The sequence below is a fragment of the Xiphias gladius genome, chromosome 8 (genome assembly GCF_016859285.1).
Source record: "Xiphias gladius isolate SHS-SW01 ecotype Sanya breed wild chromosome 8, ASM1685928v1, whole genome shotgun sequence".
In the NCBI taxonomy this organism is placed as follows: domain Eukaryota; kingdom Metazoa; phylum Chordata; class Actinopteri; order Istiophoriformes; family Xiphiidae; genus Xiphias; species Xiphias gladius.
The window spans coordinates 12,435,363-12,451,733 of NC_053407.1; the positions used below are offsets into that span (position 1 = coordinate 12,435,363).

At 39.5% G+C, this 16,371-nt stretch overlaps 1 protein-coding gene across 1 annotated transcript; it reads right to left on the reverse strand.

The window, feature by feature from the left end:
* Window positions 1-2,069: 2,069 nt before the first annotated feature.
* On the reverse strand, window positions 2,070-15,857 carry cd44b (CD44 molecule (Indian blood group) b). Its single transcript, XM_040134189.1, has 8 exons — window positions 15,382-15,857; window positions 7,629-7,794; window positions 6,865-7,007; window positions 6,659-6,700; window positions 5,020-5,454; window positions 4,210-4,287; window positions 3,946-4,024; window positions 2,070-3,765 (listed from the first exon to the last, which is right to left on the reverse strand). The coding sequence occupies exons 1-8, from the start codon at window positions 15,800-15,802 to the stop codon at window positions 3,555-3,557; spliced, it is 1,575 nt and encodes a 524-aa protein (XP_039990123.1). The 5' UTR covers window positions 15,803-15,857; the 3' UTR covers window positions 2,070-3,554.
* Window positions 15,858-16,371: the final 514 nt, after the last annotated feature.

Below are 16,371 nucleotides of genomic sequence, written 5' to 3' on the forward strand. Positions count from 1 at the left end.
TGAAGATATAAGCAGTGTGCATTCATTTTCATTGTACATAAATAAATATATAATTGTTCTGCTCAGTGGCAATGCAGAATATTCCGGAAATTACAGTGATCCTGAAGCAAACACTGTTTGCATGACGAAGAAAAAAAGAGGAGAGTGAGAATGAGAGAGAGAAAGAGAGCGAGAGAGAGCGAGGTGAAGCTTCTGCTTTGACAAAGGGGGCCAACATCCGTTATTTTGGTGGGAATTACTGTGATAAAGGCTGCTGAAAAGAGAGACAGATAAAGGAACAAGGTCAAATTGCCCTGGGTGTAGAATAGTGTGAGGAATCAAGCACAACCGAGTAGTTGATTTGAGTGAAAGAACAAACATCCGATGTATTCAGATACCTGTAACAGTATAGAGCAACATTCCTCAGGTGACTCATCTGAACCATTTTGTCTTTTCAATGGAGAAAACTGGCTTTAGTCTCAGGCATCTTTGTTTACCCTGTGCATGTGCATTTAAAGCTGCAAGACATGGATATCTAGATCTTTTAGATTCTATGTTAGCCTTTCTACATGCCACATCTTCACACATGTTACCTAATAAGACTCTGTTGTACCGTCAGCATCATGGAGGTTGATAGAAATCCCACTCCGTAAACTGCCTTTACTCCACTTGCCTTTTGTTTGCTGTCTACGCAGAAACTATATGCACGCACAAACACCTGGAACTTGCTGAGCTAAATGGTACTGATTACATGGATATTGATTGACAGAGAATTTCCACAAAGGGCCAGCATATCTTCAAACTTGTCCTTTTCTCCTGAAATATGTCTTTTTGAAGAAACTCCTGAATAGAGCTGATAACCTGTCTCACTCCTGCCTACAACGTGCTTTCCTGAACTTACCTTTCTGGGCCTTCCCTCTTTGTAAAGCTGTTGTAATTCTGATGTAAAGGCAGAGCGTATGTTTGGGGAGATACACTATCGAGAAAAAAAGACAAAAAAATACATGAATTCTTTCCTCGGTCTATGGTATACATAAAAAATCTGTTTCTACATATCAAGTGTTGTACCTTTGGTGTACATATACAAATATAACTAATAAATGTTGATTCATAACTAAATTTGGGGTGCTCTTTGAATTTTTACATCTTGTCACATAACCGTCACACATGCACATGCACAAAAATACATTTTTCGTGTCTGTTGGTGTGATTATGACTTTTGACAGTCGAAACAACATAGTTCTTTGAGATGTTAAATTTTAAATTTTAAAATTGGCATATTGAGTATAAAAGTAGAAATGTGAACATTGTAGAAGAGATGCTCCAAATGAATGTAAACTAGAGTTAGTATGACAATGTACCACTACTATGGACAATTTGGCAACAGCAGTACTATCTTCTAAACACACGTGTTCAGAAGTTAATACTTGAACAAAAATGCACTTGTCAAGTAGCATTTTAGCTACTAACAGGCTAAAAACAGTACACTTTTGCTTGGAAAACATGTTATATCGAAGTGAAAATATGAAAATGAATGAAAATACTGGCTTAATCACAAAAATTTTTTAAAAAAACACACAAAAAGCTGTGTTCTCTGCTTGTTGATATAAACCCATTACTCTTCTGTGCATCACATAAAGAAAAAAAAACATTTAAAGGTTTAAAAAGCTCACGAAAAATACAGTGATGTATCAAAAATGATAAGTGACACTAAAAATGCATGTTTTTCTCAACACTGAAATCCAGAACATATAAGTCATTTTTGATTGCAGCAGCTTTAAAGATTGAGTGTACTGTATAATTAATTCATGTTAAATAAGCGGTTATTATGCTCTTTTGTCAATGAAGAATATTAAACTATACTGCATGCAGTTTAACACTTTATGGAAAGATGCCATCTCTGTCTTTCAAATGGCTCTCCTCGATTGATTCTTTGTTTCCTGTGTCAACATGTTCTCGTATCAGGACCCCGGTGCCATGGAAACCTCACTTCCTCTTATGTGAGGGCAGAGTAACAACTCGCATCCCCTGTCATGCCATTCACTCGCTCCTGTTTGTCTTCACACATACCGAGTAATAAGTCAATAAGTGAACACCAAATTCCAGCACATCTCCTTCTATACACATTTATTTCAGCCATGACTTTACAAATCTTTCCACTGACATCTTTTGTTAATTTGTCATAAAACCTGCCTACACTAGTACAATTGCTACTTCCCCTCAAAATTAATTATATCAGAGCAAAAGCAGGAGAAACAGTGGAACAAATCAGAAACAAAAATCTGAATACAATTGCTGTATATAATTCAGCTTTATAGTGGAAAAACAGAAAAAATTAGCTAATAATATTGATATGACACAATGTATGATATATTTCACCAATGAGAAGATCAGTAGAAAAAACTGCAGCATTTTTTTTTTTACATGTTTGAGCGCCTGGGCAAGCTTCATTCACCCCGCCCCACAATCGGTAGCATACAAACAATGTTGTAACAGCCTCTTTCTTATGAGGAAACCTATACATTGCCATGTGTTTACAGCACTTGCTAACTTCAGTGGTGCACAAAGTGCACAGATTTGGATGGTATACATCAAGCTGATTCTTACAGTATTCACTCCACTTTGACTATTGCAAAATCCATTCATAATTGTTTACCTTAGAGGTTCTGTTTCTAATTAAATAACTCTCAAAATTGACACATTCCTTTATTTAAAAGGGATCCAAACCCCTGTCCGGCCAAAAAGAAAAAAAGCGAAAACAGAAAAAAAAGCACCGGCAGCTATGGCTAAGGCAAGTCCAAAACATATGCTTTATATACAGAGACCAAGAAAAAAGGGACTCAAAGCTGCATAAATTAAGGTAGTAACATCCCCAGTTTGCTTGAAAATGGAAAAACCCAATTCCAGTCCACAGGCAATGTCTGAACTATACACAAGGTTACAACAATAAGCAAACAAATACAATAAAATGAAACACGTGGAAGGTGTATTTTTAAAATTCTTTTTTCTATCTGCAGTATCTCAAATAAAATAGCCCAGTTTTTATCATTGATTTATTATTTCCTATTTAGGCCCTACATTTTAGGATTTACCGATTTTATTAAAACGAGCATAATCTGTGATCAATGTTCGTCACAAATTACACCCTCACCGCCCCCCCTCCCTTTCAGACCCATGCCAGCCCCATCATCAACAAAGCATACAACCTCACAAACACAAAGAACTGGCACAAAACACACTCACACACCCTGCTATGCACCAGTGCATGATATCCCACCATGCCTGACGCTCTTTGACTGCCATTCAGTCCTAACTAACCTGGCATAACAGACAAACAAAATGCTGCACATATTGGTTTGAAAGACCTGGTCCCACTGAGACCCAGTCAAACACTTCAGTTAGACAGTCTTTCTAAATAACACATACATAGACCATTAGTCAGCGTCCATTCATTGCTGACGAACAAAGCAGTTTACAACCCCAGTGTTATGGAGCCCCAACCCCCGCCTGTCTACTCTCTCGACCATCTCCTAACTCTGTCCCTGCTGCCCTCACCTATACTCTACACTCCTCTCTCACGCCACCTGTTCTTTATCTGCCGATTCCTCTAGCGTGATGACGGTGAACTCCTCTGTCTTGCCGTTCTCCTGAATCTTCTCCTTGTTCATGAGGGTCACCATCTCCTGCTCTCTCTCCTGGGCGTGGGAGCTGGATGCCGATGCTGCTGCTCCGTTCCCCTCGCCGTTGTCTTTGGTGATCATCAGCGTCTGTCGTTTGCCGCATAAGCTGCAAATGCACATTCAGACACATTTATTTGTTATTAATTTTTTGCAAACCCTTGGTCTGCAGCAAGATATGTGAAAATTGGAACTCTTACTATTGCCTACTGTGCAATAGTAAGACAGTGAGACACAAAATCAGAGGGAGGGTAGGTATTTACGTCCGAGTAAAAAAGTGAGGTCATACCTTTTTCTTCTGGCAACAGCTGCACATACAAGAAGAACAGCAGCTACTGCCACAGTCACTCCAAAGATTACCAGCCAGTCTGGAGGGGGAAATAATAAGCAACAAACAGGTCGACAGTATTAAAGTCGAGTGAGTGAGAAAATCACAATCAACAAAGAATGGATCCAAAGAGAAATGTGCTTTTCCAAACATGGTCTTATTTGACTGGAGTCACTATGGATTTCAGGGTGTAGGAGGTATATGTGAAGTAATATGGCTGCTCACTGGAAGAGCTCTCCGTTTGATCAGATCCAGGCTCAACTGGGAGAGAGATCCGTCCTTTGTCATTAGGTTGTTGCAATGCTGCATATCAATAAAACAAAAGGTAAACATTTAGTTTCAGATACAGGTTATTTACTGACATATTAAAAGTATAAGCATGTTTAAAAAACATAAATCTAAATCAAATATATTTGTGTCTTTAACACAGAGGACGTTTTTTCATGCCTTAAATCATTAATGCATTTTCATCTCTTTGTGGCACCAGATACTGCAAGCTACGTAGTAAAAAATTGATTTATGGATTTGATTTGGACAGCAGGATGAACTATATCACTGAGGCTTGTTGTGCAGCAAATTCATTCAGCTCAAGCTAACACAAGGGGGCACCCTATGTTCTTAAAGTTACTTCAGACCTCCCAAAACCTGTTGCATCTAATGTTGGGATGTGTCTTCATTAAGAAAATGCATTTTGAATACAAATTAACTCAAGCATCGCCATTTTCTGTTATTACATTTTTGAAAATACAGAGGGTAGACCAGATAAATATAATGTACTCAAAACGTTACTGTAGAAAAAAATCAGACTTACAGTCTCCAGTAAAACATGAATATAATTTGTACCACTGAGGTGTTTTTTGTTTTTGTTTTTTACATAGTACATACATAGTACAGGATTGCATTACATTGTCGGGTGTTGTTATTTCACCAGAATCCTGCATAACGAATTGAGTTGTAATCACATAACACAACTCTACTTGTGCTTTGATTTGTAGCTTGTGAGCACTGGTTGATTTTTGCTTGTGTTCTTCTTACACTCTGTTGGGACAACATCTCCGACAGGCCCCGGTTTATCACTGGGCTGCTCATTTTCGGAGGGATGTTGTGTTTCCACTGGCTCTCCAACAGAGACTGTTGGAGAGATTCCTTCCTCGTGCAAGAGGGGTGGCAGCATCCCAGATCCAGTGGGATGGTCAAACTCTCCAGGAGTGAAACTGGAACCCACACTGCTGTTCTTGCTCCCTCCAAAGGGGTTTATGTCTGCAGGATCCAGTGTTGAAGCCTTTTGATCCTCTGCACTCACTTCTGCGGGCATAGTGATACCTGATGGGTTAAATTCATTCATTTCCCCAGTAGCATCTTCCCCAGGTGCTAGTGTGGGGTGACCATCATCCCTATCAGAAGCGCCCCGGTGTTGTGTGTTTGGAGTGGACTCTGCTGTTGGGGCCTGAAACAGTGGTGAGCCCTCAGCTGATTGGAGAATAGAGAGGGTCATATATGGTTACAATGACATATATTTTGACATGACTCATAAGAAAAACATTAGACCTTTCTTAGCAAAGTCGCAGATTGTATTTAGAAATTATTTTATAGAGTTATAAAGCATGATCATGTTCTCATTTGGGACTTCAACTCATTTTCACTTTTTCATGTAGAATAATCATGCCAACATTTATGTTACAATAATATCTACATTACAATAGACATTCACATATTAACATGCACAGTAGACTTTCTCAGTAAAACTGAGCTGCTCACGGTCTTATGCTGAGCCATTCCTCATACAATGTAACAGTATAATATTTATTAAATGGTTGGTACTCAATTATTGAAAAATGTCTGGTCAATACAATCAGAGAGAACCATTTTTTTTAAAAAGGCATGCTGCAGCTGCTATATAAATAACAGTACAAAATGAGTCCTGCTTGACAAACATGTGTGCATAAATCAGCTCTCCTCTTTCTTGATTTTAAACATTAAAAAGTTTTGGTTTTATTGTGCTTCCTAAAATGAGTATTAATTTTTATAGGTTAATAGGGTATCTTTTTTCTGAGATCACTGTTGGCAGTATACGTTTTATTACACCGCGTCATTTGTGTTTTCAATTAGGTAAGACATCCCTACGCAAGTATGTGCTGTAACATGTTAGAAATTTTTTTTAAATTATTATTATACATTATTCTGTAATTGCAGTATTTCTTTGTCAGATAATACACAGCCTAATAACCTGCAATCATACTATGTAAAATCCTACCACTGCTCCTGAACGCTCTTGGTTTTGCGGTTTATTAAGTTCATTAGCAATCAAGGTGGTTGTAAAAAGTAATCTCACCCAGCTGTCTTTTTGTCTAGCCAGAGTTGATTTCAACCTCAGGTAGCATAGCTCAGACCTGAGAGGATGTTGGTGTTGACTATAGAGATGAAATCACTGACTAACAAGTGGTTTCATTCTGTTTTTGTTCAAATAATTATGCAGAGGGTTGGTGCATCCTGCAATAGGAGCTTTAATTTCAGTTTCTTTTCCTATCAATTCCCTGACATACATTATCAACTGAGTTTACTGTAAATACCGAGAGCTTTGGTTATCGGTTTATATTAGTGCTTAAACCTTGGATATATGTGGTGACAAATGGGTACTAAATAAGTTGAGGGTTCATGGGCATATTGTACTGACCTGGTGCAAAGACAGCTTTTTCACAGTTGACATCAGGCCCAGCTGAAACAGGGGGGAACAGGAAGTAGACATTACCAAAATGGAAAGGCAAATAACAGGTCTATGCGATGCAGACTGTAAATTCACATGACACTTGAATAATTTGTTTATCGGCAGCAAAGTGCACAGATGGAGCGTAACAGTTTATTTCCTGTGGTTATAGTCACCTGTGTTATTATAGCAGTAGGCATCAAAGAGTTCATCAGTTCTTACACGTGAATGAACAATTAACCCAGTCATGTTCTTTGCACAGTTTTCATGGTTCGTGTGTCTGAGGATGGCAGTGCTCCCATTAATGATCCAGCCGTGCCTGAATGGACACAACAACGTTATTATTGAATAGACATACACTGATCAGCCTCTACATGAAAAACCGGTAACTGGTTTTAATGTTGGGGCTTATTGGTTGTATTTTGACACAATCTGAAGACATTTGTTGATACAGAAGGCAGTATGTCTGCACATAGCCATGCTCTAACACATTACATCATACTAACAACTGAACTAATTCACATTGCTCAGAGAAGTAGGGACAAACACAGTTGAGGAATCAGATGGTGGTTCCTTTATTGGAAGTTTGCTCTAATTCTGCCACATGACAAATGTGGCGTATCCATCTTGTAAACCAAAAGAGCCACGTCCTCCTTTTTTGGTTTTACATCTCTGGACGAGGTGTAATGATGGTGACCAAATAGCTGAAGTTCAATTGTGGGATTTAGTTAGTCATTTTCTGTGACCTTTCACAAATAAGGAAGATCAATGGCATAATCACGAAAATCTGGGCTCCTTAAATGGTTCATCTTGCAGCTTAAAAATGTGCATTTTATATAACATGCATTAAAATTATTTTTTTTTAAATCTTCAGTTAAAAAAAAGTGTTGTTCACAACAATTAATACAAATAATTATTAGACAAAGTCTTGTGGTTTCACCTGCAGGTTTCCATTTTTTTAGCATAGGCCTCCTCGACCTGTTCTGGACTTGCCAAAGTGCTCTCTAGCTGCTCACACACCTTGTGAGCCATGGAAAAATTCAGGGAGTGACGGCTTTCTCCCTCAACCAGAAATACCCCGGCATAGCTGCAGCTCTGAGAATTCACTATAGGGAAGGAGAATGAAAGAAAAATATACAATAGGTTAAGTGTTTTACAGGGATTCATCATCATTCATCATAAGTATATGGGGGTGAGAGTAGCCTGCAGGTTATAGGACCTGTCATTGCTTTTTTTTTTTTTACAGTAGCACTTGAAATAATAAGTCCAAATAACAGAGCATACCAATGTTTCTTTTGACTATATACCACAGAAAGGATGCAGATGCTGTGGCTTATACAGTGGGAATTATTATTTAGTCTTATCTAATACACAGTGGACTATTAGACAACTGAGGATTCATTCAACACAGGACAACACAGCTTTTCACTCAATTCAACTACCAAACCTTTCATTCAGAAGCTTCCGTTACTACTTTCTATGAGACATTGTGATGGTGCACATGGATGCTTTCACAGCCATATAATGTACAATAAGTAAAATCTTGAGCATGTCTTATGCATTTGTGGTGTCGTCCATGTCAACATTCAAGTGCGAGTCATGAGATGATATGCTTTCTGGGAGAGACGTATCATGAGACAGGCAGCATACTCATCTACAGTGTTTGGCCCTCGGGCCTTGCTAAGATATTCATTTTGGTATTTTGTGTGAACAAATTGTGCAAACAAGTGTATATATCACAAAGATACAGTACACTTTTCACTGCACTCACTGACCTCTTCTTCAGAAAGGCAGAGGTTTAACCCACATATAATGCTGAGAAAATGTGCACTGACTGGCATTTTATGGCTGGAAACATTCACTGCACACAGATTACTAGGTGTAAGAAGCTAACAAAGCATTGTTTACTGGAAAAACTTTAATACCCCTTTTTCGAATAAGGCATATTTTATAAAGAAGTTTTAAGTTGTACCAATTGGCTTTATTGATGTGTATAAATCATTTTGGAATGCTTAATAGATCAGTAATAAACCATTAAGTGCAACAATTGGGTTGCCAGGCTGTGAAAAATCCCTTTGTCTGTTTAGATCCTCCTCTAGTATAACTTAGTCTTAGTTTGTTTAAGGAAGTTTTCAGAAAATATACCGTATTCAAATTTGGTGCCCAAACTTTCCTTCTTCTTCGTGAAAGCATTCAATAGTCAATGCTATCTCTACAACAGGAGCCTACAGATTTATGTGTGTTTAGGTGTTTGCCAGTAATTCTCAAAACCTGTGTTTTGTACAAATCATATTTTTAAAGCTATAGATCAGTGAAAGGTTGTACAATGAAATCTAGTCACTATTGCACAGTGTGTGTAGTGTTATCCTCTGTGCCATAGATTGCCTCACTAAAGGAGAAACTTCAGGGAAATGAGTTTGCCTTAATGAAATGAAACACGCAAATGAGTAGCCGAGCTGACAGCAGTATGTGTGCACATGTAGATCACTTCATTCAAATAGCAACACACATGCACTCACCACACAAAAAAAATTCATGGTTCGAACGGGCAACAATTAGATTTTTATATACACTAAAAAAGTTTAGTGTAAGAGAATTTCTGTGGAAGTTTATTGAAACCTATTTTGAAAGCATATTGTCATTATTGAAATAACAATCTAGAGGTTGCAATATAGTTTTTGTGGGGAAATAGTAGAAGGCATTAAATTCATTATCAACATGTACACTGAAAATTTGATCAGGAAGCTGATAGGTCAGTTCTGTTGATGCTTAATAAATACTTTTGACTGAAGTGCTGAAGAGAGGCAGGCGACAACATTTTGTGCAGCAAGACTCATACTCACAAAATAAAAAACATCAGCACAGTGAACTGCATAGTGCATGTGGGTTTTAATATCCTGTACCGGAAAAAAAAGGAGGATCCTTTACCACCTCAAACACCACACGTCTTATGAAGATTTATTGAAATCTGTTTGCTGCCTGTTTACATGTACTACCATGGCAATGGATGCAGTTGTGAAAGATGTCTAAGTCACTCAGCAGCAACATCAGTCTTGTGCAGGAAGATCACACATGATATCTAATCTCTTTGTGATCGCTGCAGCTTACTGCACTCAACTGTCAAGTCCTCCAACTTACATAGAAAATTGGTAAACAAAAATCTCACTTGCAGTCATAACTAGTAGACAGGTTTTGAACAAATAAAGTTACTATCATGTTATTTCAGTTAACAGCTTCCACTAACTGGAAGACTAAAGTTAAAAGAAGAAATCCTGCTGGGACACTAAAATACACTTTAAAATGTTTTTTTTTTCTTTTTTAGCTGCATTAAAAAGAAACATTTTTGTAGTTAGCGCGAACCTGTAAAACCTGCTGTTCCTACTACTTAACAACATACAGTCTAATGTAATCTAATACAATCAATACTACATTTCAGAAGAATAAAATAAAATCTATGGTGTTTTTTTTTGCAGTGGTTTGTGTTGTTGTTGTTGTTGTAGTGGATTACATTATATTGTACATTGTCATTGCCTCGAGCATGTGCTCACATAGTAATCCCATGATATACACAGTAATAACTGAAAAATTGTTCAGTTAGACCCAGTAAAGAAGGAAGTGCACTGTTTAGCAACCAAAAGGACAGATTTCTAAGGCTGCAACCTGAGCTTGACTCTTTTATTGCAGCATGCAAATAAGGAAGTACTGATATGATTAAAAAATATACATATTGATTTTGCTTAATAGAAACGTCTTGTATGTTGCAGTAATCCCCTCTACAGATACTTACATTCGAACTGCAGATACTTGATGAGTAAAACACCCCAAACATTAAGAAAGTTGCCAAATTGTTATTTGTAATTTTGTGACCATGTTTATCTCCTTGTTGTGGAGATAACTACCTTCTAAAAGAGTAGATACGACAAAAAAACCCAAAAAACTCCTTCCACATTTCCACTGGCTGCTATGAGTAAACAGAGCACTAGCAGCAGCAGGAAGTTGAAATCGTTGCTGTTAGTGGCAGCTGGGCAACAAGAGTTAGTGCCGGCACTTGTTTTGGAAGGCAGTTTCATTTCTTTGTTTGTCTCTCTCTCCCTCTCTTTCACACATACACACACACACTACCCTGAAAGAACCTCAACACATGCTGCCACATGGCACAGTGTCCCTGAAAGTAAAGGGGTAAGAAACAAGACAACAGTCCTGGCCTTGCAAACCTGCCCAGAGAGATCAAAGACAGCACAGCTTACCATCAGTGAGCTGAAAAGGGGGCTGACATGAATCTGAGGTGCAATCATTAGTATGCAGAGGGAACAGTCATGGGTGTCTTTATACAGTCTAGAGGACTGCTAGGCCAAGGCACTGACTCTCCGAAAGGATCCATTGTCACCTAATGGAGTTGAAACCAAGGAGACTGCAAAGTCTGGGTGTACAGAACCTCAGAGAAAGGGAGCTTTAATACAGCATCCTGCCAAAAACTCCAGCTGCTCTAGAAGTAATAGACAAGCCTGACTCTCACTTCACTTTCGCATTCCCCCTCTCGCTCTCCTTTTCTCTTGTTTTCTCTCATTACTCTCTGTTTGTCTTTTCAATGCCAGCAATAAAGTACAAACTACCCCCTGCATGCATGTGCGCAAACAAGCAGGCAGATCACAGATGAACATGCCCACAAACACACTTGAATGTTGGCTGATGATTCCTTGAGTCTTAACCTTTGTTGAGCCATGACACAGCATGGAGCGCAGCGAGCGAATAGGTATGCTCAGTATCTTGATATCAAGAATAATAACTCACTCAACACTGGCTTATTTTTATCCTCTCATCGGCATTTTTCTCTTTCCTCTTGTCTTTCTTAGATACACCATGAAAAATGTCCTTGCTAAGGATATCTGAAAATGTCATGAGTGCATGATTTCATGCTTGAACAGAGAATCTAGTGTATATTTGCCACTACCAATTTAACCTTTAAGCCATAGTTCATCAGCTGGTTTGGAGAGAGACCTTGTTACCATCAAACTGACAATGTTTCAGTGTCCTGCATCATCACACTATGTGACAGTGAAGTTGCTCGGCACGTCTTTCATTCCCCTGGTCATAACTAAGGGCCACTGGACCAGTGGGACAGGTGAAACATAAGATCTGGTGCAATTGTGTTCGTGCGCGCGCACACACACACACACACACACACACACACACACACACACACACACACACACACACACACACACACACACACACACAAACACACACACACACACACACACACAGACAAACACATACACACACACACACACACACAACATTACTCGAAGGTCAAAAGGACTACCACAAATGTTCTTTCAAATAGAAAAGGCAGATGCCCTTTTTTTTTCTTTTGCCTTTTAAGAAATATCGGCCTTATAATTCTCCTCTGAATTAAAAAAAGAAGCATTCAGCAAATCCAAACAGATACTCTGTGATAAGAAACTTGACCTACTGCCTTCTTTTCAAACATTCAGACTTGAAGATAAAAGAGACTTTAGTGGACATGACGCACTTTAAAACATTTCTTGCACTGCAGAGATCCTTTCACTCGCTGCTTTTTTAAACAACATTAACTGACTGATACATTTTACCACACAAAAAAACAGTTTACCATCATATTGTTCACATATTTTCATGAATATGTGTCTTCTGTTTTTTGTCATTCTTTATGTAAGGGTTTGAAATAATGTTTTCTATGACTGTTTCTTTTTTAAGATATTGTTTGAGATGTTGGGAAATGTGCTTATTCCCTCTCTTGCTGAGAACAGGGAGGCAGTTAGCCCAGCTTAGCACACAGACAGAAAACAGAGAGAAACATTAACCCTAGCTCCCTCCAGAGTTCAAAAATATGCTAACAGGCACATTTAAAGCTAACACCTACTCTGTCTTATTTGATTCATTTGTACACAAGCAGAAATGTAAAAATGGCTCTTTGGACATTGCCAAGTTAGCTGTTTCCCTCTGCTTCCAGTCTTTATGCTAGCAGCTAGGATAATCCCCCATGGCTCTTGCTCCACACTTAACATTCCGCCATGAGTCATATCAATCCTCTCATCCAATTCTAGGAGAGAAAGTAAAATTCTTTATTTCTCAAAATATCAAACTATTCTTTTAATGTAACCGTGGTGTTGTTTTTTTATCTATTACATTTTGTTTATGCAGTGTCTCATTTGCAAAACTATGAAATAAGGAAACTCTTCCTTTTTGTCTCCACATGTATATTCAATGTCTTTTTTCTTAAAATCAAAGTATAGATCCAGTATAATCCTCTGTTATTCCTGATGATACAGAGAGTTTGGAAATCGCTGCCTCGTGCAGCAGGATGTGTGTATATTACAGAGCTCTTTCTGAGCAGTTTCCCCAAAGACACAAAGACTTTAGTGTATATTAGTAGGAAAAGCAGACAGGGGGGAGCACGTGTAGAGATCATTAAACTCACAAAATGGTTTTAAAAAGTAATGAATGGGTTTAACTGCACATAAAGAGAAAGACAGAACCTGGAGTATGAGGACCCCTTAAAAAATTAAGACCAAGTGAATTAGAGTGGAAAGCACTGGATAAAGAAAAGGAAATAAGGAGAGGAGGTTATACAAGATATTGGTGTAGGGCCATTCAGCTTCAGGGTGGTTGGTTTGTAAAGGAGGGTACAGTGGTAGAGGAGGCAAACACGTGTCTGAGACGCTCAGGTGGCAGTTGATGGTACTCAGAGCCTGCACAGGCACAAGCCTTCTTTGTCAGGGCCCAGTCCCAGTCCACAGGGCCTCTGACCATCCCTCACCTTGAAACATGACACGGGCGCATGCAGACGGGGTTGTTAACGCCAAGGAGGCAAATATGGCCACATTTGCAGGAAATCCAGCAGTCAGGTTAGCCCAAGTAGTGCACGCACTTGGGTATGTGAGTGGGTGTATGTGAGAGAGAGGAACTGATCCTCTGCGTAGAAGAAGCAGGACTCGGAATTATGGCTTGTTATTGCCGTATCTGCACTTGCTGCGTATATGGGAAACTCAATACATATAAGAGCACGAAGCTCATACATCAGATAAAGTTACTGAGAGTTTTGGATGTGTTGAAAGCTCGACCTATCGGCATCATTTTGATCGTCAGATCATAAGTGAGAGAAGTCATTGAGAAATGATTAAATCCAGAAGGTCTCACACATTGTTGATAACTCTTTACAGTCTCATGATCAACTGAATTATTGAAAGGCTTAATAACTTTGAATTATTCTAAATTGGATTTTTATTACATTCCTTGCAGAGGTCATACAGTTACATATGAATTTAAATGGATTAAATTAATTTAATTAACTACTGGAAAAAATCTAATTTGATTGCTTTTAGGGCAGGTTAAGTCACTACTGCCTTTGCCTAGCACTTACAGAATCCCTACTGTATATATTAAAGGTACCAGTTACCAAATGTACTCAAATTACTTTTTTTCCCAGACAGTTTTCATTGAACCATTCATGCTCATAGATAATGTTGATGGGCATCCAGACAGTATTGTAAAAACCCGCCATAAATGTAATCTTGGTTTACACAGAGCTCTGGCCTGGCCACAAGTCCTGTTCTTAATGATGTGCTCCAGGTGAAACACAGCAACGGGCTTAAGGTTCAAAGACAACGTCTTGACCAGGACAAGCAGTACCTACTGCAGGACAGCTCACTCCAGACACCAATTACTCTCAAGACTCAAACATAGAGATACAACACGCGCACACACACAAGGGGGGTGGATCGACCCCCTCCCACATACAGTGCCCATACAAGCAGTCTAGGTAGTCTTTTATTTGCCTTTAAATACTGGAAATACTGGTCATATTTATGGCTTGCTGCTGATTGTTCTTTGGCGCAGTGCCAGAGGGAGTCTTTGAGAGCAACCCCACCACCACCTCCTTAGGGAACAAGCCAGACAAACCCTAGACCTGTTTGATTCAGTACCAACTTCACCTCCAGAGATATATCGCTCCGAGCAACAAAGCAAATCAAAACCGTACACAGAGAGCACATGTGAGAAAGAGACAAAGAGAAAAGAGGGAGACATTGAAGGGGGGAAAGCTATAGCGACTGCTGAACATCCTTTGTGTCAGAGAATAAAACATTAAGCGTGGCAGCAGACTCCAGCTGTAGCAGCACAGCAAAAAGAAAAGGAAAAAAAAAAAGAAAAAGAAAAAAATCTCTATTTCTCCTTTTAAATGAAAACTAGCTTCTGAGAGCTAGACTGATCATCCAAAACCCTGATAAATAAGGTTCACTTCCCAGCGTGTGAATGCGGGATAGACAGAGAGTGAGCAACAGCTCCTGTGTCCTTTGTGTCTATCAGGAGTCTCAGAATGCCAGACGTAAGCCTGTTTGTGCTGGTGTAGCACACGCTCTCTTGCCGGCATCCACTTGTCCATTCTACAAGAAGCAGCAGAAGCAGCAGCAGAGCACAGCCTCTTTCTTTCACTGTCTTCTCTTTACATGATCACTCACTTTAATTCTCAACTAGGCTCACGATGGGGAAAAAACAAACGAACAAACAATACTGTCTGGTCCTAAAATCTGGCGACAAAGGAGGGTTGCCAGACAGTCAGCCGGGCACAATTTAGGCAGAATAAGGTTAAAAAAAAAAACTAAAAAATTCACAAACAAAGAGCCATCCACTGGGCGAAGACACAGTCTCCTCACCTTGAAGTTGTTCTGACCTGGAGGAGGCCAGTAATCCAAAGGTGTACCCCAACAGAAGCATCCACATCCTGGGCAAATGGTCTGCTGATGGCTTGGTTAGTATCTGGAAGTAAAGGTGTGTAACAGTTCTCCTGTGGTCCTGTCTTCCCTCTGCCAGGAGTGACGGGTGATGTGTGTGTCGGTGTGTGTGTGTGTGTTTGTGCGTGTGTGTGTCTGTGTGTGTGTGAGTGTGTGTGAAAGGGAGAGAGAGTGAACGAGTGAGAGCAGTAAAAAAAAAAAAAAAGAGAGAGAGAAAGAGAGAGGAAAACTGGGAGTGTGGAGGGAGTTGCTGTGAATGTCTGGTAGCTGCTGGAGCTGACTCAGACTTTGCCCCAACTTTTCTATTCTCTGCCCAAGAGACACAGAGGCTAGTGGCACACATGCAGGAGGAGAAGAGTGGTTCATGTGAGCACACACCCTTCTGCCTCTCCCACACTTGCCCCACCTCCCCTCCTGCCCCACCTCACACAGCCTCTCTTTTATCTACCCTTCCTGCGTCTACAGGAAGGGGGCGGGGGGTAAGATAAGAAGAAGGTGATCTCTCCTTCACCCCCCCTTCGTCTTTTCCTGTTTCTGACAGCAACGGTTTCAGAGAGCCCATCTGGTCTTTTGTTCAGTCCTCATTTTCGTTTTCAATTCATCCATTTTTCTTGTCTCTGCTCTCTTGCACACTGTCTTTCTCTCTTGCTGTATGTCTCAGTGTGATCCTATGCCAGCAACTGAAAGATATCACATCCATTTCACAGAGAAACATCTCATCGATGATAGAAATCTCTGAAATGTACATACATAAATTAATTGGGAGAAGATTTTTAAGACAAAAAAAACAATCACCAATGAAGAGCTACTTATTTAAACCTTTGTTGACTATACATAGGAATGGCAAAAATGATGGTCAGGAAAATCTGTTCCAGTTACGCTTCTAGCTAAGAAACCCCGATGCTATCTGCA

What these genes read in the sequence shown, in the direction of transcription:
- cd44b (XM_040134189.1), bottom strand. Translation starts at nt 15,802, where the DNA reads ATGTGTGCCACTAGCCTCTGTGTCTCTTGGGCAGAGAATAGAAAAGTT. An exon ending in TCAAACGGAGAGCTCTTCCA is followed by an intron (nt 4,025 to 4,209) that starts GTGAGCAGCCAT and finishes TTCCCCCTCCAG; the next exon opens with ACTGGCTGGTAATCTTTGGA. An exon ending in GCTGTTGCCAGAAGAAAAAG is followed by an intron (nt 3,766 to 3,945) that starts GTATGACCTCAC and finishes GTGCATTTGCAG; the next exon opens with CTTATGCGGCAAACGACAGA.